The sequence below is a fragment of the Sus scrofa genome, chromosome 1 (genome assembly GCF_054392235.1).
Source record: "Sus scrofa isolate SSC_HxYL_T2T_F1_AM1 chromosome 1, Sscrofa_HxYL_maternal_Yorkshire_Landrace_v2.0, whole genome shotgun sequence".
Lineage (NCBI taxonomy): Eukaryota > Metazoa > Chordata > Mammalia > Artiodactyla > Suidae > Sus > Sus scrofa.
This window is the reverse complement of record NC_139383.1, coordinates 136,260,080-136,287,091: the sequence shown is the minus strand read 5'-3', so window position 1 is coordinate 136,287,091 and position 27,012 is coordinate 136,260,080. Positions and strand designations below refer to the sequence as shown.

The 27,012-nt window shown below is 41.0% G+C and overlaps 1 protein-coding gene across 13 annotated transcripts in view; it reads right to left on the bottom strand.

Annotated features, from left to right (window-relative positions):
* SPG11 (SPG11 vesicle trafficking associated, spatacsin) overlaps positions 1 to 27,012 on the bottom strand; it is a 95,856-nt gene that overhangs the window by 8,676 nt on the left and 60,168 nt on the right. For all 13 annotated transcript variants that reach the window (XR_014827710.1, XR_014827744.1, XR_014828005.1 and 10 more), the window contains 6 exons: positions 17,760 to 17,922; positions 15,014 to 15,228; positions 13,030 to 13,783; positions 3,216 to 3,355; positions 1,896 to 2,094; positions 1,343 to 1,477 (listed from right to left, as the gene is read on the bottom strand). Coding sequence is in view for 10 of the 13 variants with exons in the window: in NM_001445466.1 (NP_001432395.1) it covers positions 1,343 to 1,477; positions 1,896 to 2,094; positions 3,216 to 3,355; positions 13,030 to 13,783; positions 15,014 to 15,228; positions 17,760 to 17,922 (1,606 nt within the window). In the remaining 3 variants the exon portion in view is untranslated. The remainder of the gene's footprint in view (positions 1 to 1,342; positions 1,478 to 1,895; positions 2,095 to 3,215; positions 3,356 to 13,029; positions 13,784 to 15,013; positions 15,229 to 17,759; positions 17,923 to 27,012) is intronic.

Here is a 27,012-nt window from a genome sequence, read left to right as displayed (position 1 = left end):
AAAACAGCAGAAAAGTGGAAGCAATCCATAGGTTGTACAATAGGGTATATGTGTTAAAATTACATATGAGAGAAATACTACGTAAAATTATCACATTATAAATCAACCATACTTCAATGAAATTTTAAAAAATGAAAAGGAGTTCCCATCGTGGCTCAGCAGAAACGAATCTTGACTAGCATCCATAAGGATGCAGGTTCGATCGCTGGCCTCACTCAGTGGGTTAAGGATCTGGCATTGCCATGAGCTGTGGTGTACAAAGGTCACAGACATGCCTTGGATCCCATGTTGCTGTGGTTGTGGGGTAGGCCAGCAGCTACAGCTCCAAATAAATAAATAAATAAATAAATAAAATGAAAAAAGAGAAATACTATGTAATCATTAAAAATGATACAGAAGAATAGTCAATGTCAAGGAAATATATGACAGCATATTCAGAATTATAAACAGTAACCACAGTATAATGCCATTTTTGAAAAATAAAAACCTGTATATTTGCATAGAAAAAGATGAGGAACACATGCAACTGAATGTGTATAATGAGTCAAGACACTGAAAAGTAAGCAGTCTTTGAAATCACGCAGGGTTCAAATGCCAGCTCTGCCACTTAATAGGTTTAATTAATAGATTTTAATAGATTTAATTAATCAACTTCTCTAAAGCTTCAGTTTCTTTCTTCTAAAATGGGGGATATAATAACCATTTTACAGGATGATATAAGAGTAAAATAGGGTAAACATGCCAAATGTTGAAAGGTTACTATTCTGCATGATTTTATTTTATTTTAGTCTTTTTAGGGCTGCACCCATGGCATGTGGGAGTTCCCAGGGTAGGTGTCAGATATGAGCTACAGCTGCCAGCCTACGCCACAGCCATGGCAACGCCAGATCTGAGCCATGTCTGCGACCTACACCACAGCTCACAGCAATGCCTGATCCTTAACCCACTGAGCAAGACCAGGGATCAAACCCATATCCTCCATGGATATTAGTTGGGTTTGTAATCCTCTGAGCCACAACAGGAACTCCAGCTCTTGACTCTTAAAACTTGGCTTAAATTTTTATAAAGATTTAATTCATTAACCTCCTGAGCCACAACAGAAACTCCTCTGTGTGATTTTAAATTTTGCTGCTTTTCTATATACATATTTTCTAAATTTTCTTCAATGAACTTAGGGCTTTCTACTAAGAATTTACAACCAATCCTAGAGGAGTAGGGATCCAGAGAAGGAACAAGGATCCAAACAGAATTTTGAAAAGACTGAACCCCAAGAAGACTTCTTGGAGACCTGCTTAAGAAAAATAAGAAAAAAAAAATTTAAGAAAAATAGCCAAGAACTTACTGCAAGACAGTGCCCCATGGGGTACAGAGGAAATCTTATCCAACAACTTCATGCCTAACAAGGTGCGGTCTTGACACAAAGTAGTCAGCTGAAGAAATGACTGGCTTTCCTCTGTTGGGGTGATCTGCTTATGTCCTGTACAAAAAGATGGGGGGAAAGGTGCTAGTTTTACCTTGAGAGAGGTGAGAGAAAGACAAGAGCCCCAGGGCAGGAGGCCCACTCTGCGCAGGTCTGGGCACCGGGAGGTAATGCTGAAGGAGCTCCCAGGGCAGCTCTCCTCTTGTGCTCAAATACCTTGGCTGAGCTGCATCTTACAGGACAGTAGGAGTTCATTAGCTCAGAAAAAGGCACAGCTACTCTAAATACAATCATAAAACAATAAACAAAAAGCAACAACAACCAAATAAATGCAGTATGTTTTTCTCTTACAAGTGCAACCTGGCAACTTGAAAGGACAACGCACAAGAAGTATATGAGCATAACAGCAAATTCTTAACACTGGGAACTTGAGAATGTGGTCTGAAAGCCCGGGGAGGCCTGAAAGGTAGGGCACCTGTTCCCTCTGATGGGGTCAGCAGCTCCCGGGTCACCTCTTCCGCCACAAGTTCAGCCACTGTGTCTGGCTCGAGGCCCTGGGTGCTGATGAAGGCTTGGGCTCGCTTGCATCGATCAGGCTGCTGAGAGGCCAGGATTGCCCGAAGCATGGCCTCACCATCCTGGGCAGCGACATCTGTGTAGCAACAGCCCAACTCCTGAGAGGAAGGCAAAGCCAACCCAGGTCATCATTGGGAGCCAGGAATAAGCCAGCAGAAGACAGACCTTCCTGAAATCTGATGTGGACAGATGCCATAATGCTCTAAGCTTAAAGATCACTCAGTCCGAACAGTAATCTTAGAAGAAACAAAACATTATTTTCTAGCCCTTTCTGTTTCTTTGCCAATGAGCTGAACACAAGCAAGAGAAAGGTTTGTCTTCAGAAAGTGTCAGGTGACTTAGCTCTCACTGAACACTGAGCTTTTCAAAAATTATGAAACCTGGAGTTCCTGTTGCAGCTCAGCAGTTAACAAATCCGACTAGCATCCATGAGGACAAGGGTTCGATCCCTGGACTCGCTTTATGGGTTAAGGACCTGGCATCGCTGTGAGCTGTGGTATAGGTTGCAGACGCAGCTTAGATCCTGCATTGCTGTGGCTGTGGTACAGGCCAGCAGCTGTAGCTCTGATTGGACCCCTAGCCTGGGGAACTTCCGTATGCCTCGGGTGGAGCCCTAAAAAAGACAAAAAGACAAAAAAAAAGACAAAGTTACATAAAACGCAGAGCCCTTTCTTTACCATTCCCATGGCAGCAAAAAACCCTCAATTTCCAAAGAAGTGTCTGAGTCCAAGGTGGGCTCTTAGTGCTTAGCCTCCTCTCCATGCTCTTTCTCTGCACTTAGAGTTTACTCTTTTTCTTTTTCATTCAGAAAGCCACAAACAATTCCTGGCTGCTCTGGCTCCTGTCTTTATAGTCATTATATTCCATTTAATGTTATTTTGGGCTCTTTCCCATACTGAAAGCTCCATATGGGAAACCTAAGATATTAGGGCAGGAAGAGACCCTCATCAAATCATCTATAGATCAAGAACCAGGGGCTGAGAGAAGTGAGAAGTCCTGCCCTAGCTTCTGATTAGGTGAACTGCAGCCAGCACTCAAATTGCCCCAGCCCTTGGCCTGACGTACTCCCCACTGCTCTCCAGGGATGGATTTACAGGGACCTCTGCTCCCAGGTCATGATTTTAATCTGAAGGGTGATGTCCAAAATCTACCTCTAACTTCCCACTTCCCTCCCCCTCAGAAGGAGCCTCCTGTGGAGACCCCACCCTTTGGCACATACCTTGGCAAGTTCATACAGACACAGGACCTGCCGGCAATAATTCTTCCCATGGAGGCATTTGCTTGTCAGAGTTTCCAGATGAGTCACCACTTCATCACTGGGGGGCAGCATCACAAATGACTGACTATCCAAACTTGAAGCTGGGAACAAATACAGGTTTGAGGAGGGCTTTAAGCTGGTAAGTTCAGGCCTCTTTCCAGTACCCTATGACTGTACTTCTCTGCTCACAGCTTCCTTCACTGCACCTGTGACATCCCCCTGGCTCTGAGACCACTTCTCACAAGGCTCACACCTCCCTTAAACCTTTTCTGGTATCTTCTTCCAGGAAATCCCAGACTGGGATACTTCAAAGGCCTCACAGGCTTCAAAAGACTCAAAGCTACCTAATGAACACTCTAGAGACCATCACCAAAGATGACTGCTAGATTCTCCTCTACACATATTCCCTCCCGTCCCTGGGGCGGACGGCCACAGGAAACTGCCTGCACCAATTTCCCCTTAGATCAAATGTCACGGGTCTATCTGACTCTATCTCCAAAACATCTTTCCAATCACTGCCTTAGTTCCAGCCTTTATCACCCTGCATCTGAGGCACTGTTTCTGTCTCTTGCTGCCAGCCTCTCCTCTCCCCAACTCAATCTTCCACACACTTAGCGCTCTTTGCATATTCTAAAATGCAAATCAGGGGAGGCGAAGCAAGACGGCAGAGGAGGAAGAGGTCCTGCTCACCTTCTCCCACAAACACATCAAAAAAACATATCTACATGTAAAATGACTCGCAGAGAATCTCAACTGAGTGCTGGCAGAAGAACTTAAACCTCCAAAAAGGGCAAGAAACTCTTGAGATTAACTGGGTAGGACAAAAGAAAAAAAGAGAGAGAGAGAAAAGGAATCAGGGCAGAACTAGCAATCCTGAGAGAGAGCTGTGAAGGAGAAAAGGAACCCATCTCCTGGGAAGCCACCTAACTGACGGAAAGATCACCTGAGTTGGCGGGACCTCAAAGTCGCTGGGAAAAGTGCAGCAGCTGGACTGAGAACAGCAGAGAGCCACACAGATCATCTGAACCATCGGCCTGGACACCACATCCTGAGACGCTCAGGCAGGGGCTGGGCGCTGAGACTCAGGCTCTGGAGGTCAGTCCCAGGGACAGAATTGGGGCTGGCTGTGTGGGGACGGCATGAGGGGCTAAGGAGCAGTGCGCCACGGGCGGGGGAGCGATTCGCCACAGGCTGAGGAGGGGAATGCCAGGGCAGAGGGAACCCAGGAGAAGGTCCAAACCCGCAGGACAGGCAAGGCACCATTGTTGGGGAGGAGAGAGGAGGGGCAGACGGCCACAGGAAACTGCCTGCACCAGAGTGTGCTCATGCCTGCAGGCTCTCAGAGGGCAGAGCAGCTCTGGTGCAGGCCAAGGGTGGTGAGAAGCCTCTTGCTCATTTAGGGCAGATTGGGCGCTTGTTGTGCAGGCTACCAGTGGCCAGGCACCTCTTGCGTGGGCTAAGGGTATCAGGGGGCTAAGTGCAAAGTGGTGCCTCTTGCACAATCTACAGGTGGCAGGAGCAGACCCCGGCAGTCGTCTCAAAGGCCAGGGGAGGTGTGGCTTGTCACCACTGGGGGCCTGTGAGTGGGCTCCACCTTCGACCCCATTCACCTCAGGGGTTGGCAAAAAAGAAAAAGAGAGGGCACTGCAACCAAGCACACCATATGCTGTTGTTCTCACTCCCCTAGGAACACACCCGCCCTGCAGCTGCCACTGCCAAATGCTCTGGGCGGCACCTAGACACTTGGTCACTGTCCCTTCCCAAGACCCTACAACTAGGAGCAGCTGGTGCAGCACCTCCTGCGTGGGCTAGGTGGGACAGGGTGCCTTTTGCGTGGTCTGTGGTCGGCGGGGGCAAACTGCTGCAGATATCCCTGATTCCAGAGGTGGGCGTGGCCTACCACCACTGCGGACACTTGAACAAAAATCACCTGCAGCCCCATTCACCTCAACGGCACCACAGAGGAGGGCATTGTGACTGAACACCACCTGTCGGTGCTCTCGCATCTCTGGGAGCACACCCGTCCTGCTGCTGCCACGGCCAAACATTCCAGGCAGTACCCACACACCTGATCTCTTGTCACTTCCCAGGATCCTGCAACTAAGAGCAAGCTGTACAACACCTCCTATGTGGGCTAAGTGAGACAGGTTGCTTCATGCATGGTCTACAGGTGGGGGGGGCCAACCACCACAGTTATCACTGACTCTAGAGAAGGTCATGGCCTGCTCCCACAAGGGGTCCCCGAACAGGCACCACCTGTGGTTCCAATCACCTCAGAGGAGAGCACTGCAATCGAACACAAGCTGTTGTTGCTCTCACTCCCCTGGGGACTCACGCACCCTGCTGCTGCTACTGCCAAATGCTCTGGTCACCTTGAAGATCTGCCTAGAGCTTATTACCACTTCCCAGGGCCCTGCAACTAGGAGTAGCCTGTGCCACCTTCCTGCAGGTCCTTGCTGCTGTTGAGAGTCCAACAATCAGGCACTGACTGCTGGCCCTACCCATCGCCTCCTTCTCCCTGAAAACACACTGGGCATCCTGGGAACAACAGCCTGCTCACACCGAAGAAAGAAACAGCAAGTATTCAAACTCCCACCCCCAAAATAAATAACCCCCCACAAAATACAAAGACGTGCTTTTGCATAGAAGTAGTCCTCCAAGACTACAGGTTGGCTTCCATAAATTCACAGAAAAAGAAAAATATAAGCAAGATGAAGAAGCTCAGAAACCATTCCCAGTTAAAGGAACATGATTCACATGAAGCAGCAAACAAGGAAACAGACCTCTGCAGTCTGACATACACTGAGTTCAAAAGGGAGGTATTGAAAATACTAAAGGAATTAAGAGAGGATATGAATAGTAATGCAGATTCCTTTAGAGAGGAACTAGAAAATATAAGGAGGAGCCAAGAAAAACTAGAAAATTCATTTGCAGAGATACAAACTGAGCTAAAGGCAATAATGAGCAGAATGAATAATGCAGAGGAACGAATTAGTGATGTGGAAGATAAAATAATGGAAATCACCCAATCAGGACAGCAGACAGAAAACCAAATAAAAAAAACATAAAAGCAATATAAGAGACCTATGGGATAACATAAAGCAGGCCAATCTATGCATAATAGGAATTCCAGAAGGAAAAGAAGAAGAAAAGGGGACTGAAAATATATTTGAAGAAATTATGGCTGAAAACTTTCCAAATCTAAACGATACTGATATCAAGATACAAGAAGCACAGAGCACCCCAAACAAGTTGAACCCAAACAGGCCCACATCAAGACATATTATAATAAAAATGGCAAAAGTTAAAGAGAGGATTCTAAAGGCAGCAAGAGAAAAGCAAAGCACTAATTATAAGGGAACCCCAATAAGGCTATCAGCTGATTTCTCTACAGAAACACTACAGGCCAGAAGGGAGTGGCAAGATATATTTACAGTGCTGAAAGGAAAATATCTGCAACCTAGAATACTCTATCCAGCAAGAATATCATTGGAAATAGAAGGGGAAATAAAGAATTTCTCCAACAGGAGTTCCCGTCGTGGTGCAGTGGTTAACAAATCCGACTAGGAACCATGAGGTTGCGGGTTCGATCCCTGGCCTTGCTCAGTGGGTTAAAGATCTGGCGTTGCCGTGAGCTGTGGTGTAGGTCGCAGATTCGGCTCAGATCCCGCGTTGCTGTGGCTCTGGTGTAGGCTGGCAGCTACAGCTCCGATTCGACCCCTAGCCTGGGAACCTCCATATGCCACGGGAGCAGCTCAAGAAAAGGCAAAAAGACAAAAAAAAAAAAAAAAAAAAAAAAGAATTTCTCCAACAAACAAAAGCTAAAAGAGTACAGCAATACTAAACCCATTCTAAAAGAAATACTGAAAGGGACTTCTCTAAATTGAAAAAAAAAAAAAAGAGAGAGAAATAAACAAATAAATAAATAAAATGCAAATCACAAAAATCAAGGATCAGAGTTCACAGCAGAAACAAATCTGACTAATATTCATGAGGATGTGGATTTGATCCATGGCCTCACACAGTGGGTTAAGGATCTGGTGTTGCGGTGAGCTGTGGCGTAGGTCACAGATGTGGCTCAGATCCCAAATTGCTCTGGCTATGGTGTAGGCTGGCTGCTGCGGCTCTAGTTCAACCCCTAGCTTGGGAAATTCCATATACTTCAGGCGCGGCCCTAAAAAAGCAAAGCAAAAAAAAAAAAAAAAAAAAAAAAAATTCAAGGATCATCTAGATATCTGAAAGGTAAAGTGAAATTCAAATATGTTCTTGATTAAAAAAAAAAAATCCCTTATCCTTGGAGTTTCTAAGGGATGGCAGTGTCCCTGTAGCAGCAAGGATGCAGGTTTGATCCCTGGTCTGGCACAGTGGGTCAAAGATCCAGTGCTGCCACAGCTGTAGTGTAGGTAGCAACTCCAGCTCAGATTCAGTCCCTGGCCCAGGAACTTCATAGGCCTTGGGGCAGCCAAAAAAGGAAGGGAAAAAAAAAAAGCTCTCAGCCTAAAATAAAACTTTTTAAATTTGATGCAAGGTTTCTGTTAGGAAAAAAAAGTAGAAAAGAATGTTTATATAACACTGTTTCTTTCTTTTTTTTTTTTTTTTTGTCTTTTTGCCATTTCTTAGGCTGCTCACACCGCATATGGAGGCTCCCAGGCTAGTGGTCGAATCAGAGCTGCAGCCACTGGCCTACACCACGGCCACAGCAACAGGGGATCCACAGCCACAGCAACACAGGATCCGAGCTGCATCTTCGACCTACACTACAGCTCACGGCAACGCTGGATCCTTAACCCACTGAGCAAGGCCAGGGATTGAACCCATAACCTCATGGTTCCTAGTCAGATTCGTTAACCACTGTGCCATGACGGGAACTCCCTATAACACTGTTTCTAATAGCAAAAACAAACTTGGAAAATTTTAAATCTATCAGAGTAAACCATTGTTTAAAAAAAATCATAGTGCATTCATATAGTCAAATCTGCAGCCATTAAAAGAATGAGGACAATCTATGTGTACTGACAGTGAAAAATGTAGAATTATAGGTAGAACAATATAATTGCATTTTTGTAGAAAATAAATTGTGTATGTGTGCAAGTCTACATATAGAAAATAATGCATATCGAGCAAGTAAAATATGTTATTCTGGGGACTTTGGGGGAGTGGTGTTGAATGGGTAATTGACTTTCACTGTTTACTTTGTGCATTTATGTATTTTGAGTTTGTTACGGAAGTATATAATACTTTTGCATTTAAGATATTACTCTTGGGAGTTCCTGTTGTGGCTCGGCAGTTAACGAACCCAACTAGAATCCATGAGGACATGGGTTTGCTCCCTGGCCTCCCTCAGTGGGTTAAGGATCTGGCATTGCCCTGAGCTGTGGTGTAAATCGTAGATGCAGCTCAGATCCAGTGTTGCTGTGGCTGTGGCTGGCTGCTGTAGCTCTGATTCCACCCTTAGCCTGGGAACTTCCATATGCTGCAGGAAGGGCCCTAAAAAGCAAAACAAACAAACAAATGAAAAAAAACAAAAACAAAAAAAGATAGTACTCATAAAAAATAAGCTTTAGAGACAAAAAATAACTCAGACTATATTATTTCCCCTGCTTAAAAAAAAACTGGGGTTTCCAGTTCTAGGTCTCTCCCCCTGGACTCAATAGAAAACCTGGACACAGTGCATGCAGTGCTATATGAGGACTCTGAAAAGTAAACAGTAGCAGCAGCTGGACTGAAGATGACCTGAATTACCATTTTCTCCCTCTAGTAACTTCCAGACTGAATGTAATGCTACCTGAAACCCAGAACCAAGCATGAGGGTAGGCTTCAGGAGATGTCCTCGAGGATGGGCTCACAGAGCAAAAAGGGAACTCTTACTGCCCATTCTCTCTGGCCCCAGGTCCTAAGCAACCCCTTGGCCATGGTGGGAGGGGCTGCAGCAGCAGCTGGCAAGAGTCAAGACACAGAGTCTCTTTAAAGATCAGAGGTGCTCTTGTCCAAAGAGGGTAGTGAATATCTGGTTCCTTTTTGCATTACCCTCCTGTCAGCTGGCCCTAGGTGCAGGCAGTCAGGGAAGCGAATGACAGAAGAGGGTAACTAAACATCTAGCTTTGTCCAGAAGACTGAAAAGGGAAGCCTTAGGCAACCAGAAAATACTTGGGAGAGAGATTCAGGAAAGCAACACAATAAAGTTGTTTATAAACATTAGAGCTCATTCCTGAGCTTTGCATGTATGGATCTGATCCTAACCAACACATCCAAGATTTTGAGAAATGAATCAAGGAGACGACTACCAGGTTGCAGACCAACATAGGATGCTGCGCACAGGATGGATGTGAACAGCACCACAAAGAATTTGAACACTGAACTGATGTTAGAACCACAGCCCACAGAAAGTGGGTTGGAAGTTGTAGACTGAACCTAACCAGGTCAACTGCCTGCTAAAAACATATCAACATTCTTCATAGGATTTAAACAACACATCTCATAACACACTCTTCAAAATGTCCAATATATAACCCCAAATTACTCAGCATACAACAATGGTCATATAAGAAAATCTCAACTCATATAAGACAACAGACGATACCCAGGACTAAAATGACATAAATTTTGAAATTACCAAAAAAAGACTTTAAAGCATCTATTACAAATGTTCTAACAAGCAATTATGAACACTCTTAAGACAAAGAGAAAAATACAAAGTCTCAGCAAAGAAGTAGAGGGTATAAAGAAGTGGTCACAATCTTTAAGGCATTAGCCTGCTGTGGCCTCCTCTGCCTGGCAAAGCAATAAAAGTTATCTTTTTCTCCTTCATCCTCCCCCAAAAAAGGCATAAATAAGAAGAAAATGGAAATTTTAGAACTGAAATTTCAAAATCACAGAAATAAATGAATTAAAAAACTAATAGAGTGGAAATACCAGAGGAAGTCAGTGAAATTGAAAAAAGATGAATAGAAATTATCCAATCTGAACAACAGAGAAAGACGAACAAAGCCTCAAGGGCTTGTGAGAATAAAAAAAGTTCTAAGACTCATGTCACTGGAGTCCCAGAAGGAAATCAAATATTTGAAAAGAATAATGTCTGAAAACTACCTAAATTTGGTGAAACACATAAACCAATATGTTTAAGAAACTCAGTGACCCTCAGGTAGGATAAATCCTCAAAAACACATGCCCAGTGATGCTATCAACAAACTGCTGAAGACTGAAGACTGAAAAAAAAGTCTTAAAAGCAACAAGAGAAAAATCCTTTATCTACTGGGGAAGAATGATTCAAATAACTGCATATTATTCATCAAATACCATGGAGGTCAAAAGAAAGTGGCAGAATATTTTTAAGCGCAACAAGAAAATAATAAATGCTCTATATCCAGCAAAAATCAGCCTTCAGGAGTGAAAGCACAATAGAGATGTTCTCAGATGAAGAAAAACTGATGAAGTAAAACTAAGAGAATCTGTTTCAAACCAGCAACTCTAAGGAGAAAACCTAGAACATAAGAAATAAAGGAAGAGCAATAAAAATTACAAATATCTGAGTAAATATAATAAATTACTCCTGAGTTTTTTAAACTATATTTTTCAGTTGAAAGCTAAAAAAAACCAGCATTGTTTGATGAGATTTTTCAATGTATGTATATGTAATATAGTAAAGCAACTAGTACATAAAGGAAGAAAAGTAAAGTGACCTACATGGTGGTAGGTGGTAAAACCTTCAGTTGAGGTAGGAAAATATTATTTTAAGTAGACTGTGAAAAGTTAAGAATGTATAATATAATCTCTAGAGCAATCAAAAAAACTATGCAAAGATATACACAGTCTAAATCACAAATTAAAATAGAAGAATTTAAAAAACGTTCAAGTAACCCAAAGGCAGGAAAAAAAGATTTCTTCCAAAACCACAAGCTACAGAGTTCCCGCTGTGGCTCAATGGTAATCAATCTGACTAGTAACCATGAGGATGCAGGTTCAGTCCCTGGCCTTGCCCAGTGGGTTAAGGACTGCTGTGAGCTGTGGTGTAGGTCGAAGACCCGGTTTGGAACTGGTGTGGCTGTGTCATAGGCCACCGGCTACAGCTCTGACTGGACCCCTAGCCTGGGAACCTCCACATGCTGTAGATGCAGCCCTAAAAAGACAAAACAAAACAAAACAAAACAACAAAAAAAACCTCACAAACTACCAAAACTCAGCCAAGATGAAAAAGATAACCTGATTAGTTGTATAACTATTAAATAAATTAAATATGTAGTTAAAAATGGTTCAGACGATTTTACTTGTAAATTCTACTGGTCATTTAAAGAAGAAATAACACCAATTCCACATAATATTCTCCAGAAAACAGAATAGGGTGTACTCTCCAACTCATGAAACTAGCATTACCCTGATTAAAAAAAAAAAAGATAGTACAAAAAAGAAAAAAGAACAAAAGAAAGAAAAGAAGATGTACAGAGCAATTTTTTTTTTTTTCTTTTTAGGGCTGTACCCTCAGTATATCGAAATTCCCAGGCTAGGCGTCAAATAGGAGCTATGGCTGCCGGCCTGTACCACAGCCATAGCAATGCAGGATCCAAGCCGAGTCTGTGACCTACACCACAGTTCACGGCAATGCCAGGAATGGAACCAGGATCCTCATGGATACTTGTCTGATTCCTTTCCCCTGGGTCACAATGGGAACTCTCAGATCAATATTCTTCATGAACATAAATGTAAAAATTATCAAAAAATAGCAAATATATCAAAAAGTATAATGCACTATAACAAAGTGAGGTTTATCTTGGGAATGCAAAAGCTGGTTCAATAAGAAAAAAATAAATTACTGTAATCTACTGTATCACTTTATTTTTTTTTTCTTTTTAGGCCGACACCTGCAGCATATGGAGTTCCCAGGCCAGGGGTCAAATCAGAGCTACAGCTGTCAGCCTACACTACAGCCCCAAGCAACATCAGATCTGAGCTACATCTGCCACCTATGCAGCTTACAGCAACACCAGAGCCTTAACCCACTAATCGAGGTCAGAAATAGAATCTGCATCCTCACAGATACTAGTCGATTCTTTGCCTGTTGAGCCACAACTGGAATTCCAATGTACTGTATTACTAATCTAAAGAAAGAAAGAAAAAAAAACCCCACAATCTTATCAATGGATGCAGCAAAAACACCACAAAATTAAACACTGATTCATGATAAAAACTCTCAGCAAATGAAGAACAGAAGGGAACTTCCTCAACGTGACAAAGGGTATCTTCAAAAAACTGAATGCTTCTTCCCTAAAATCAGTAACAAGGCAAGGATGTCCACTCACCACTCCTATCCAGCATCATACTGGAAATTCTTGCTAGAGGAATAAAGCAAGAAAATAAGGCAAATAGATTGGAAAGGAGGTAAATAGAATTGCCTCTATTCATAGATATAATTGTCTCTATAGAAATCCCAAGGAATCTATAAGAAAACTCCTAGGATAAGTGAGTTTCGCAAGGTCACAGGATTCAAGTTTAACATAAAGAAATCAACCGTATTTCTATATATGGTCATGTACAATTGGAAACATGATTATATACAATAAATTTCAGTGAACTAGCTACAAGTCAGAAAGATTCCCACTAAATTTGCTACTAAGCTAGTTAAAAGACATAGGTGTTTCTATTTCATTGACTAGCTAATTACCTAGTTTGTGGATTACTCTTAACTTAGTTTAACTAGTGTGCTCAAAGGGACGCTTTCTTTCAGGAGAGAATGCCAAAAGCACCTCATAGGCCTCAGGGCAATTTCACCTCCTTCACTTACTGCTTTGGACTTTCCTTAGAGGAATGCCAGTTTCTTCTTCTTCCTCAAGCAGCTCAGCACTTCGTAGGAGAGCACCCATCTCTGGGTGCATGTCGTCCACACTAGCTTCCCCTGAAGCCAGTGCTCTGCAGTGCAATGCCAAAGCAACATCTTGGTTATAGAAATGAAAATACCGGCATATTCTACTTGCTTCATGCACACAGCCATCATCCAATAGGTGCCCAATCAAAAAGTTTAGGGATGCCTGCTCCTTCCAATCCAGTCTATTCTCACAGTTGTCTTTGGAAGGAAGGCCATTAAGTTTTAAGTACTTTGATGTGTTCAGAGCAGGCAACTTAGAGAATGAAAACTCACTGGCTAAACTGTCAAAGGAAAGTTCACCACTAGTTGAGATGTGTTGAGAACATCTGGGCTCTATTTCCTCCTGATTTCCTCTGAGAGTGTGCTGGGTGATACGGCAGAGCCAGATTTGCTTCTCTAACTCCTCCAGCTCTTCCAGAGGCACCGGGTCCTCCTGGGAAAGCCAGTGCCCTGCTAGTGTTAGCAGCAGATGGCGCTCCTCAGTGTTGCTCCATCCCTTCTCAGCTGGGCACTCACATGCCTTAAAAGCCTGGGCTGAGAAAAAGGAAGATGCTGCTTTGCTTGAAATGCAATTTTTCTTAAAATTCTCATGACATTTTTTCCAGAAGTCAATTCTTGCTTGTTTCAGAGACGACTGGTCAATGTGTTTTAAGGCCCGCATTTCCTGCGTTATCTGTGAAATTTAACAAAGCAATTTTTAGCTTCTCCTGGGGATAAAGAAGTATCATATACATTAAGTTATAAGTAAAGATAAATGTGAATAAAAAATATCATAAATTCTAATGCTCCCTAAATATACCATACACGTTAAAATCCAAATCAATTCAGGAACATGAAGGATGGCTACAGATTTTTTTTCTGGAAAGTTAAGGTATGAAAAAGAATTGTAAATTTATCTAATTGAGGAAGCCAACATTGGAGTTCCCGTCGTGGCGCAGTGGTTAAAGAATCCGACTAGGAACCATGAGGTTGCAGGTTCAATCCCTGGCTTTGCTCAGTGGGTTAAGGATCCGGTGTTGCCACGAGCTGTGGTGTAGGTTGCAGACACAGCTCGGATCCCGTGTTGCTGTGGCTGTGGCGTAGGCTGGTGGCTGCAGCTCCGATTAGACCCCTAGCCTGGGAACCTCCATGTGCCGTGGGAAGTGGCCCTAGAAAAGGCAAAAAGACAAAAAAAAAAAAAAAAAAAAAAAAAAAAAAAAAGAGGAAGCCAACATATATATATATAAATATATGTTCCATACACACACACACACACACACACACACACACGCGCGTGCGCGCGCATCTTGGCCTTAGCATGTGGAAGTTCCAAGACCAGGAATCAAACCTGCACCACAGCAGTGACAATGCCAGATCCTTAATCCACTGAGCCAACATGGAAACTCCTGAAGCCACCTTGTATTTATTTCTATTCAGTGTAAAATAGTTATAGCACGTCCTATAAGCTAAATTTAAATTTAAAACAACCATTCTTCAAAAATGGGTATTCTAGGCTCATCCATTTCTGAAAATAATGTATATGTCAAAAGTGAAAAAGCATCATCTCAGATAAATTACATATCTCACTGGATTCTCTGTTTTATGCTGCTTCAAAATGCTAAAATTTTGGAGTTCCTGTCGTGGCTCAGCATTAACAATCCTGACTAGTGTCCATGAGGACACAGGTTTGATCCCTGTCTCTGGCCTTGCACAGTGGGTTGGGGGTCTGGTGTTGCCATGGGCTGTGGTGTAGATCCCAGATGCACCTTGGCTCCCACACTGCTGTGGCTGTGGCATAGACCGGCGGCTGCAGCTCCAATTTGACCCCAGCCTGTGAACCTCCATATCCCATAGGTGTGGCCCTAAAAAGAAAAAGAAAAAAATATATACATATATATAACTTAAAAGACTAATATAATAATACCTCTTCAATAACCAAGTTGTCCACAGGTAGCTCAGCTAATTCTGCTACCCTCCTGGCCAAGGCAAACTGTCCATCTGTCTCTAGCTTTTCCAAAATAGACTTACATTCATGTTGAAAATTTTCTAGGCTGTAGTTGGTAATAATTACATGATTAATGGTTATGGATGTATCCTTCAAAATTTGGCTAAGGACACATAGCTTCTTCACATCTGGACCTGTGGCAAAGAGAAGCAGATATAAACACTTAAACTGTAAAATACTGCCGTGGCATTTCAAGGGTAACTAAATATGAGGGGAGAGTATGTATGTTTAACATAATAATGTAATTACAGGGAAAACGAAAACCTGCTTTTTGTTCTTGTTGGCTGGCAGAGGAAGAAAAATGCAGCTCCTGCATAGTAAGAACTATTAGAGATTAGCACACAGACTCCACCTACACATCTAGCTTTATATTCAGGGCAGACACTGGGGGCCTACTATGTATTAGCAACTCAGTTAACCTTGGGAAGATTTGGCCATTGATTCAGGTTAATTCCATCTTTTTCTAGATTTTTCTCCTACCTTGGACAAATTTGTTTTTATGATTGTTCACTCATTCATTCAATTCAGGCATCATGCATCATGTGGATCAAGAAACAGAATTAGTAGGACAGCTAAAACTGCAGCTGGTCAATAGCCAAACTGACAGTGTATGTAATGCGATACACTGTCTTCAGAATGTAGCACCACTTAATCCTCCAGGCATCTAATTTAACCCAGGGAGACCCGGCTAAGCATTTCCTGATGTCCCTAGGAAATTCTCTTTTTTTAATTGAGTATAATTTTAAGTCAAATGACTTTTAATTGAGTATAAGTGGCTTACTAATAATAATACTTATTATTTGTTTTATTTATTTAATACTAGTGGTATTATAATGTTAGTTATAATATTATATTAGTTTAGAATCACTACAACATAGTGATTCTGTTTTTATACATTATAAAATGATGTCTAATTACTATCTGCCACTATACAAAGTTATTACACTTCCCTATACTGTACATCACATCCCCATGACTTATTTATTTTATAACTGAAAATTTGTACCTCTTAATCCCTTCACTTATTTTGCCCACCCTCTCCTCCTTCCTCCCCTCTGGCAACCACAAGTTTGTTCTTGGTATCTATGAGTCAATTTCTGTTTTGTTATGTTTGTTCATTCATTTTTCTTTTTTCTTGCTTTTCAGGGCTGCACCCGCAGCATGTAGAAGTTCCCAGGTTTGGGGTTGAACTGGAGCTGCAGCTGCCAGCCCACAGCCATAGCCATAGCAACGTGGGATCCCAGCAGCATCTGCGACCTACACCACAGCTCATGGCAATGCTGGATCCTTGACCCACTGAGCGGGGCCAGGAATCGAATCCACGTCCCCATGGATACTAGTTGGGTTTGTTTCCGCTGCGCCACAAGGGGAACTCCTGTTCATTCATTCTTTAGATTCCCCATATAAGTAAAATTGTATAATATTTTTGTCTGCCCTAAAAATCCTTATCCTCAATAACATTAGGAATTCTCTGCCAACAAATTGTTTGGCTGTTTCTCCTACTCCAAATAGAGCCTATGTGTGCTCTACCACAACGAAGGGGCATGAACGACATTCCAAAGGAGCCTGCACCCAATGCTGCCTGCTGGGCTGTGACCTGACTTTAGGTAGTTCCTGTGACAGTGAGACACCCTGCACAACAGCCAGCAGTGTGGGTGTGCTGGGTTTCTTTGCTGGCATCATATAAAACATGGATTAAAAAATATATATATTTCTTTTCCCTAAGTATTATACATGGTATACACATTCAAATATTCTATAAAAACCATATTTATATGAATAAATTAAAGTAACAGTTAACAATGTAGACAATCCCTGTATTTTTTTAAGGTTAGCATAACTCTGGCAAGAAAACAGGAAATTCATTTCTGAAAAAAATTAAAGTTAATACAGAAAAGGATCTACTGTTTGGTCTATAGAGTAACTGATAAGTATCAGCTTATATACACTTATATACACTACCTTTTGGACACATTTACCCTTTCTTTCTAGTCATCAGCCCCACAGCCTACAACATTGGCACAGAGCCCATGCATTCCATCACTGTCCTGTGCAAATGTGAGCTCTCAAGCTGAACATCTGTGATTTAAAATGTGATAAAATAACCCTAAATAGTGAAAAATGCCAGCATCTAGTGTAAGAACGCTATTATCACGCAACAAAAACTTAAAATTATCAAACTAGCAGAAAAGAAGGCAAAGCAATATTAATTTCACTCAATCAGCAACAAGACTAGAGACTGCCAGTGTCTGGAGGAATCTGCTAAAAACAGGCAAACAGTTGGTCTCTTGAAACTTTCAAAATAAATTAAGCATTCCTGAAACAAGTGTGTGACCTTGTGTAACAATGACATGTTAGGGTTACTTGTCAGAAATAAAGAATGATAGTGACAGGGTGGTCAGAGGCCAGTAGGGGGAAATCTGGCTATTTGCCAGAATGAGTAGATAGCTGTATTATTTGTGTTATATTCTATTGCACTATTTGTGATATGTTTTAAATGCTTTAACCACGACAAGTTAAACCTCTTCTTTACACCCCATTCTGGGCTATAAAGGCAATGTTTTATATCATATGGATTTTAATTTTCTGAATTCCCTTCTAAAATACATTCAAGATTAAGTAAATTAACCTCCTAATAGCAACTTAACTGTAAGGATTATCTTACCATCAGAGAAGAGATGCTGTATTCCAACAAACAGCTGCAAAAGCTTTCCCAGCTCATACTGGGTCCTACACTGCTGCAGCATAAGCTTCAAAAGAAAACAGACGTGCTCCTTCAGCCAAGGGGCAGGGATGATAGCATGGACCCTTGGGGTTGCTGTTTCAAGCTATGGAAAAAAAGAAAGGGCCAGAGAAAGTGATTTCATAGGAATAGCAAATCAAAACCTCCCAACTTGGGAATGTCTAAGAATACCAGGATACCATCAAAGGCATCTCCCATTACAAAGTCTTATTCAGGTCCTTTCCAAACAGCAGGAATTGGTAGTACAGATCAGAGGAGTAGCAAAAATAATCCCTCCTTGGCAGCTTTGTAGTTTCTCTCCTCAAGGGATATCAGGTGTAGAGAGTCGTATATGTAAAAGTCATAAATGGGAAAGAAACCCAAATACTGAATGCTAACTATGGAATGAAGCAATGCAAATACCCCCAAGCTAATGACTGCTAAAACAGTAGCCCTGTGAGTTGCTGTGGAATGAACAAAATCCTTAAAACTCCAACTGCCACTTCCTAAGATTCAAGAGCAAAAGTAGGGTACAACACATGCCCCTGCAAACAACATCACCAAAGGGGTGGGCATACCACCTAAGCCACCCTCTGGCCTGATTTCTGTACCCGCCCCTGCCCTGGCCCCATATAAGGAACTAGTTCACCCCCGCCTTGGGGAGTGAGCAAGCAAGGTAACCTGTTGCTTATTTTTGCTTCCCCCCGCTGCAGCAGGGGCCCAAATAAAGCCTTGCCTAAATTTTCCTGTTTGGCTGCTCATCAATTTCTATTGATTAAGGAGGTCAAGAGCCGTGGATAGTAAGAAGATGGCCTTGGGTATGGTGATGCCTTTTACCTAGTGAGAGGGGCCAGGGATCAAACCTGCATCCTCATGGATACTAGCAGGGTTCTTAACCCACTGAGCCACAGTTGGAACTCCAGTGATGCCTTTTTAGATAAAACAGCAAAGAAAGACTCCATGAAAGAAATAACTGATAAGCTGGACTTCATTAAAATTTAAAACCTTTTGCAGTACAAAAGACAATGTCAAGAGAATGAGAAGACGAGCCACAGACTGGGAGAAAATACTTGCAAAAGACGTATCTGATAAAAGACTATTATCCAAAATATACAAAGAACTCTTAAAATTAAACAATAAGAAATCAAACAACCCTATTAAAAAAAAATAGGCCAAAGACCTTAATAGACACCTCACCAAAGAACGAACATATACAGATGGCCCATAAGCATATTAAAAGAAGATCCATACGATGTCATCAGCGAAATGCAAATTAAAACAACAATGACATATCACAATATACCTATTAGAATGGCCAAAATCTGGAACTTTGACAATATCAAAAGTTAACAAGGATATGGAGCCATAAGGATCTCTCATTCATCACTGGTGGGAATGTAAAACACTATAGCCATTTTGGAAGACAGTTTGGTGGCTTCTTCAAAACTAAACATACTCTCATCATATGATCCAGTACTCCTTGGTATTTACCCAAATGAGCTGAAAACTTACATCCACACAAAAACCTCCACATGGATGTTTATGTTTAGTCATAACTGCCAAAACTTGGAAGCAACCAAGATGACCTTCAGTTTGTGAATGGATATACATACTGAGGTATATCCAGACAATGTAGTATTATTCACCACTAAAAAGAAATGAGCTTTGGAGTTCCTGTTGTGGTTCAGTGGTTAACGAGCCTGGCTAGTACCCATGAGGACACGGGTTTGATCCCTGGCCCTGCCCGGTGGGTTAAGGATCCAGCATTGCCATGAGCTATGTAGGTCACAGACGCAGCCTGGATCCCACATTGTTATGGCTGTGGTGTAGGCCGGCAGCTACAGCTCCGATTCAACCCTTAGCCTGGGAACCTCTATATGCCACCAGTGTGGCCCTAAAAAGACAAAAGACAAAAAAAAAAAAAAAAAAAAAAAAAAAAGAGAGAGAGAGAAATAAATGAGCTTTAAACCCATGAAAAAGATGCATAAGAACCTTAAATGTATATTACTAAGTGGAAGGTGTTAGGTGGTAACTATACAAAATGAAACACAAAGCTGCAAGACAAAAATAGCTGGAGAAACTGTTAAATTCTAACAACATAACTTGTATCTTCCCTATTTCTTACTCTATCACAAACCTGTGCTAAAAATAGAAACTACCCCTTTCCCTATGTAGCTAGCTGGTCCCTAAGCTGCAAGAAGCTGGAATTCTCTCTGATTGATGCACCTTGCCACTCCGTTGGTTGAGAAAGCTGCTTGAGATCTCACTGCTCCCGTCTCTGCCTCTCTGCCTCCTTTTGCCTCTCTGCCTCCTTTTCCCCTCACCGTTTCTAACAAAGGAGCAAGTCTTAAGTCTACATTGTGTATAATTACAATTTACTGCCTTCGGGAAAAGGCAAAACTATGGAGGACAGTAAGAGATCAGTGGTTACCAAGGGGTAGGGACAGGGAGGGATGAATAAGCAGAGCACAGAGGATTTTTAGGACAGTGAAAATATTCTGTATGATATTGCAAAAATGGGTATATGTCATTATACATTTGTCCAAATATACGTCCAAAGAATGTACACCAAGAGTGAACCCTAAAGTAAACTATGGACTGTGGGTGATTATCATGTGTCAATATAAGTTCATCCATGGTAACAAATGGATCATTCTGGTGACTAATGACTAAGGCTATGCAAGTGTAGGGAAAGGTGGTACATGGGAAATCTCTGTAACTTCCTTTCAATTTTGTTGTGAACGAAAACTACTCTAAAAAATAAATTCTGGAGTTCCTGTCGTGGTTTAGCAATAATGAAACCGACCAGTATCCATGAGGATGTGGGTTTGATCCCTGGCCTCGCTTAGTGGGTTAAGGATCCGGCATTGCAGTGAGCTGTGGTGTAGGTCACAGATTCGGCTCAGGTCCCTCATTGCTGTGGCTGTGGCATAGGCCAGCAGCTGTAGCTCTGATCTATCCCCTCACCTGGGAACTTCCATGTGCCGCATATGGACCCATACAGGCTAAATAAATAAATAAATAAATACCTCAAAAAAAAGTATATGTGTATGAGGGAAGGAACAGCAGAGTCAAAAACACCAGGATTCTGTCTCCCTACCTAGACAACAATTACTTGGCACGATCTGTCCATTTCCAACATGTAACTATTTGGAAACTCTGGAATCTGTAGAAGGCTTGCAACTTCTAGAAGATGACTTGGAAGGTAAATTGTGGATAATTTCGGTCAATTTCTGTCCTTAGCACAGTAGCTGCTATCCATTTCTCACTCCTAGCTACCTGTCAGGAAGCTTGCACATGTTCTTAGAGGAGCTTGCACTCAAATTGCTGGGGGCAGCAAAAAGGACCCTGGGTCCTTCAAATATCTCTGTCTGCTGCTTCTGATCACAGAGCAAATTAAGAGGCAGAGAGACATTATTATTTCACCTCCACTATTGCTGTAAGCTTTTCCCCCCCTCAGCTGATGTGACTTCCAGGGAATTTAAAAGGCTTCTGCCCTTTTCTTCCCCTTTTCATTTTTTGCTTTTTCCCCTTTCAGGAGTCAGACATTGAATAATAGGATATTAAAAAACAACTGCATATACAAGGAAAATTATAAAGTGGATTTCCCTTCATGGCTCAGCAGTTAATGAACCCAATTAGAATCAATGAGGATGCAGGTGCAATCCCTGGCCTCTCTCAGTGGGTTAAGGAGCTGGCATTGCCATGAGCTGTGGAGTAGGTCACAGACATGGGTCAGATCCCTTGTTGCTGTGGCTGTGGCACAGGCCAGCAGCTGTAGCTCTGATTTGACCCCTCACCTGGGAACTTCCATATGCTACAGGTGTGGCCCTAAAAAGAAAAAAAAAAAAATTTATAAAGTGATTCTGCATGCCCAGGAAAAGGCTCAAAAAAGGCCTGAGAAGACCTTGAGTTTACACCTCAGGCTTACCCTTGGTATAGCCTACAACAATCAGAAAAACAAAAATAATAACAAAAAATAGCAAACCGTGGGAAGGGGTAAATCTGATTTCCAGATTTACTACATTATTAGATTCAAACTTTTAGCATTCAACAGAAAATCACAAGACATACAAAGAAACAGGAAATATGGTCCATCCAAAGAGAGAAAAAAAATTAATAGAAAGTGTCCTAAAAAAGACCTAAGGGCAGATACACCAAACAAAGACTTTAATTTAAAAGATGCTTAGGAGTTGCTACTGTGGTACAACAAGATTGGCACTGTCTCTGTAGTACCAGGATAGAGGTTTGATCCCTGGCCCAGTGCAGTGGGTTAAAGGATCCAGCATTGCTGTAGCTGCAGTGTAGGTCACAACTGTGGCTCAGATCTGATCCCTGGTCCAGGAACTCCATGTGCAATGGAGTGGCCAAAAAATAAAAAATTAAATAAACTAAAGGTGCTCAAAGAACCACAGAAGATATACAGAGAGTTAGGAAAATAATGTGTGAGCAAATGAAAATACCAATAAAGAGACAGAAAACAAATTCTGGAGCTAAAAAGTACAATAACTGAAACAAAAAATTCACTAAAAAGATTCAAAGGAAGCAGAAAAAAACTAGAAAAGGCAGAAGGAAAAAAAACAGTGAACTTAAAGAAAGGACAATGTTAACTATTAAGTCTGAAAAAGAAAAAGACTAAAGAAAATCAAACAGATTTCTTTTCTTTTTTTTTTTTTTTGGCTGCACCCACAGCATGTGAAAATTCTTGGGCTGGGGACTGAACCCACACCACAGTTGTAACCTGCACCACAGCTGTGGCAACACCAGACAGATTCTTAACCTACTGTCCCACAAGGGAATTTCTGTCAAACAGATTTCTTTAGGAGATCTATGGGACATCATAAAGTGGACCAACATAGGCAACATAAGAGTCCCAGAAGGACAAAGGAATAAAGAGATTATTTGAAGAAATAATGCTGAAAATATCCTAAAATTGATGAAAGACATGAATATAAACATCCAAGAAGCTTGACAAACTCCAAGTAAGATGAACTCAAAGACCCGAAATGAGACACATTATAATCAACTTTCCAAGACAAAAAGAAAAATCTGAAAAACAATGAGAAAGAAGCAACTGATCCCATACAAACAACCAAGCCTCAGTGAGATTATCACCAGATTTCTCATCAGAAACTTTGGAAGCCGGAAGGCAGTGGGCCCATATATTCAAAGTGCTCAAAGAAAAAAACTGTCAACTAGGAATCCTATATCTGGCAAAAATATCCTTCAAAAGTAATGGAGGGAGTTCCTGCTGTGGCACAGTGGGATTGGCTGCATCTCTGCAGCACCAGGGCACAGGTATTTGATCCCTGGCCTGGCACAGTAGGTTAAAGGATCCAGTGTTGCCACAGCTGTGGTGTAGGTCACAACTGTGGCTCGGATCTGATCCCTGGCCTGGGAACTCCATGTGCCATGGGGCAGCCAAAAACAAAAATGTGTTGGAGAAATTAAGATCTTCCCAGGTAAACAATAGTTGAGAGAGTCTGAGGCTACCATATCTTTCCTGCAAAAAATGCTCAAGGGAGTCCTGCAAGGTAAAATAAAATGACACTAGATAGTACCTCAAAGTGATATGGAGAAATAAAGAGCTTAATAAATATGCAACAGGGGCAAATATAAAAGCTTAATCGATACATAATGCAGGAAAACATAAAAATTAGTAGTACTGTAGCAACATTTTTTTGTTTTCTATGTGGTTTAAGAAACCAATACATTTAAAGGAAAAAGAACAACTATTAGTGCAAAAGCTAGTATTATTTTAACTTTGACCTGTAACTCCAAATCTTGTTGTCTTCATAATTTAAGAGACTAATGCCTCGAAAAGAATTATTAGTTCAAATCTGGGGCACATGATATATAAATATGTAGTTTTGTGACATCATCAATCAAATGGGGTGGGGACAGTGCTGTAAAGTTTTTGTATGTTATTGAAGTTAAGCTGGTATAAACTCAAATTACAGTATTATAAACTTTAGAACGTCAAGTGTAGTCCCCATGGTAACCACAAAGAAAACAGTTACAGAATAGGCACAAACTGAAATGAGAAAGGAATTTAAAAAAATAAATAAAAATCTCATCACAAAAAAAAATCAACACAAAAGAAAACAGTAATGCAGAAAATGAGAGACAAAAAAGCTATAAAGCATATAGAAAACAAATAGCACAATAACAGAAGTTCCTTATCAGTAATTACTTCAAATTTAAATGGATTAAACTCTCTAATTAAAATATAGAGGTTGGCAGAATGGATAAAAACACATAGTCCAGTTATAGAGATTCACGAGATACAAAGACAGAAACAGACTGAAAGTGAAAAGATGGAAAAAGGTATTCTGTGCAAATAGCAACCAAAAGAGAGCAAAGGTGGCTATACAAATATCAGACAGAATAGACTTTAAATCAAAAAAGGTTATAAAAGACAAAGGACACTATATATTATTAAAAGGTTCAGTACAGCAAAAACAAACAAAAATATTTACACACCTAATAACAGACTATCAAAACACATGAAGCAAAAACTGATGGGAGTACCCATCATGGCTCAGTGGTAACGAAGCTGACCTAGTACCCATGAGGATGCGGGTTTGATCCCTGGCCTTGATGGGTGGGTTAAGAATCCAACATTGCCATGAGCTGGGGTATAGGTCACAGATGTGGCTTGGACTCCAAGCTGCTGTGATTGTGGTGTAGACCAGCATCTATAGCTCCAATTCAACCCTAGCCTGGGAACTTCCATATGCTGAGGATGTGGCCCTAAAAGAACTAAAAAAAAAAAAAAAAAATGATGGAACTGAAGGGAGAAACAGACAGTTCTATAATAATAGTTGGTGACTTTAATACAGACATACTTCATTTACTGTGCTTTGCAGATATTGTGTTTTTTATAAATTGAAGATTTGTCACAACCCCACACCAAGCAAGTCTATCTACACAATTTTCCCAAGAGCATTTGCTTATTCTTCGTTACATTTCAGTAATTCTCACAGTATTTCAAACTTTTTCATTGTTATTATAGTTGTTATGGTGATCTGTGATCAGTGATCTTTGATGTTACAATTGCGAAAAGTGCTTGCTGAAGTCTCAGATAGTGATTAGCATTTTTTAGTAATAAAGTGTTTTTATTTTAATTTTATTTTAGCCACACCCACAGCATGTGGAAGTTCCTAGGCCAGGGATCAAACCCACACCACAACAGCAATCCAAGCCACAGCAATGACAACACCAGATTCTTAACCTGATGAGCCACCAGGGAACTCTAATACACACACACATATGCACACACATACATAATGCTATTGTCACCTAAGAGACTACAGTATAGTATAAACATAACTTTTGTATGCATTGGGAAACCAAAAAATTCATGTGACTTGCTTTATTGCATATTCACTTTATTGCAGTTTCTGAAACTGAACCTGCAATATCACCTGTACTCCACTTACAAAATGGATAGAATAACAATGACAGGAGATAAGTAAGGAGACAGAGGACTTCATAGAGTAAACCAACTAGCTATAAGAGACACACAGAACACTCTACCCAACAATAATAGAAAACACATTCTTACTGAGTTCACATGGCATATTTTCCAGGAGAGAACATATGTTAAGCTGTGATTAAGTCCAAATAGATTTTTTTGGCCCACCCTGCAGCATACTGAGTTCCTGGGCCAGAGATCATATCTAAACCAAAGCTGTGACCCAAGCCACAGCTGCCGCAACATTGGGCCAGGGATCAAACCTGCATTCCAGCACTCCCAAGATGCTGCCAATTCCATTGCACCCCAGCAGGAATGCCACAATAGATTTTAAATGATAGATATCACATGAAGTATCTTCTCTAACCACAATGGGATGATGTTAGAAGTCAATAACAAAAGGAAACTGGAAAATTCACAAAATTGTGGAAATAAACATTTTTTTAAAGAAAGAAGACTCAAATTACTAAATAAGAAATAAAAGTGGGGACAATACTATTTTACAGAAATAAAAAGAGGATCATGAGAGAGTACTATGAACAAATACATGCCAAAAAGTTGGATGATCTAGATGAAATGGACAAACTCCTAGAAACACAAAACCTATCAAGACTAAATCATAAAGAAATAGATAATATGAAGAGACACATAGTAAGGAGATTTAATCAGTAGTAAAATATCTCCCAACTAAGGAGTTCCTGCTGTGGCGCAGCAGAAACGAAATCCTATTAGGAACCTTGAGGTTGTGGGTTCAACCCCTGGCCTCACTCAGGGGATTAAGGATCCGGAGTTGCTGTAAGCTGTGGTGTAGGCCAGCAGCTATAGCTCTGATTTGACCCCTAGCCTGGGAACTTCCATATGCTGCAAGTAAGGCCCTAAAAAGCGAAAAAACAAAACAAAACAAAAACCTCCCAACTAAAAAATGAGACCAAACCCAAAACAATTCCCAACAAAGAAAATCCATACACTTGATGTGTTTACTAGTTAATTCTACCAAACTTTTAAGGAATTAATACAAACCCTTCTTAATCTTTCCCCAAAAACTGGAGAGGAGGTAACACTTTTCAACTTATTCTATGAAAACAGTGTAATCTTGATACCAAAGACAGATAAAGACACTACAAGAAAACTACACACCAATATCTCTTATGAACATTGATGCAAAAATCCTCAAAAAAAGACTGACAAACTGAATTCAGTAGCATATTAAAAGGATTACACACCATAACCAAATGGGATTTATTCTTGGAATTCAAGAATTGTTCAACATACAAAAAACTAGGAATATAAGGAAATTACCATCACATAATAAGCCATATGTGAAAAACTCACAAGCATCATACTCAGTGGTAAAAGACTGAGAGCATTCCTCTATGATCAGGAAGAAGGCAAGGATGCCTGCTTTCCCCACTTCTATCAACACTGTTCTGAAAATTCTAGCCAGAGTGTTTAAGCAAGAAAAAGAAATAAAAGGCATCCATGTTGAAAAGTAAGAAATAAATTTATCTGTTAGCAAATATGATCTTATATAAAGATTTCAAAAACAAAAAACTTAGTATAAATGAATTCAGCATTGTAGCAAGATACAAAGCCAACACACAAAAATCCATTGCGTTGAGCAATCTGAAAATGAAATTATAAAACATTTCTATTTCCAATAGCATCAAAAAAGAATAAAGTACTTAGGGGAGTTCCCTTGTGGCGCAGCAGGTTAAGTAT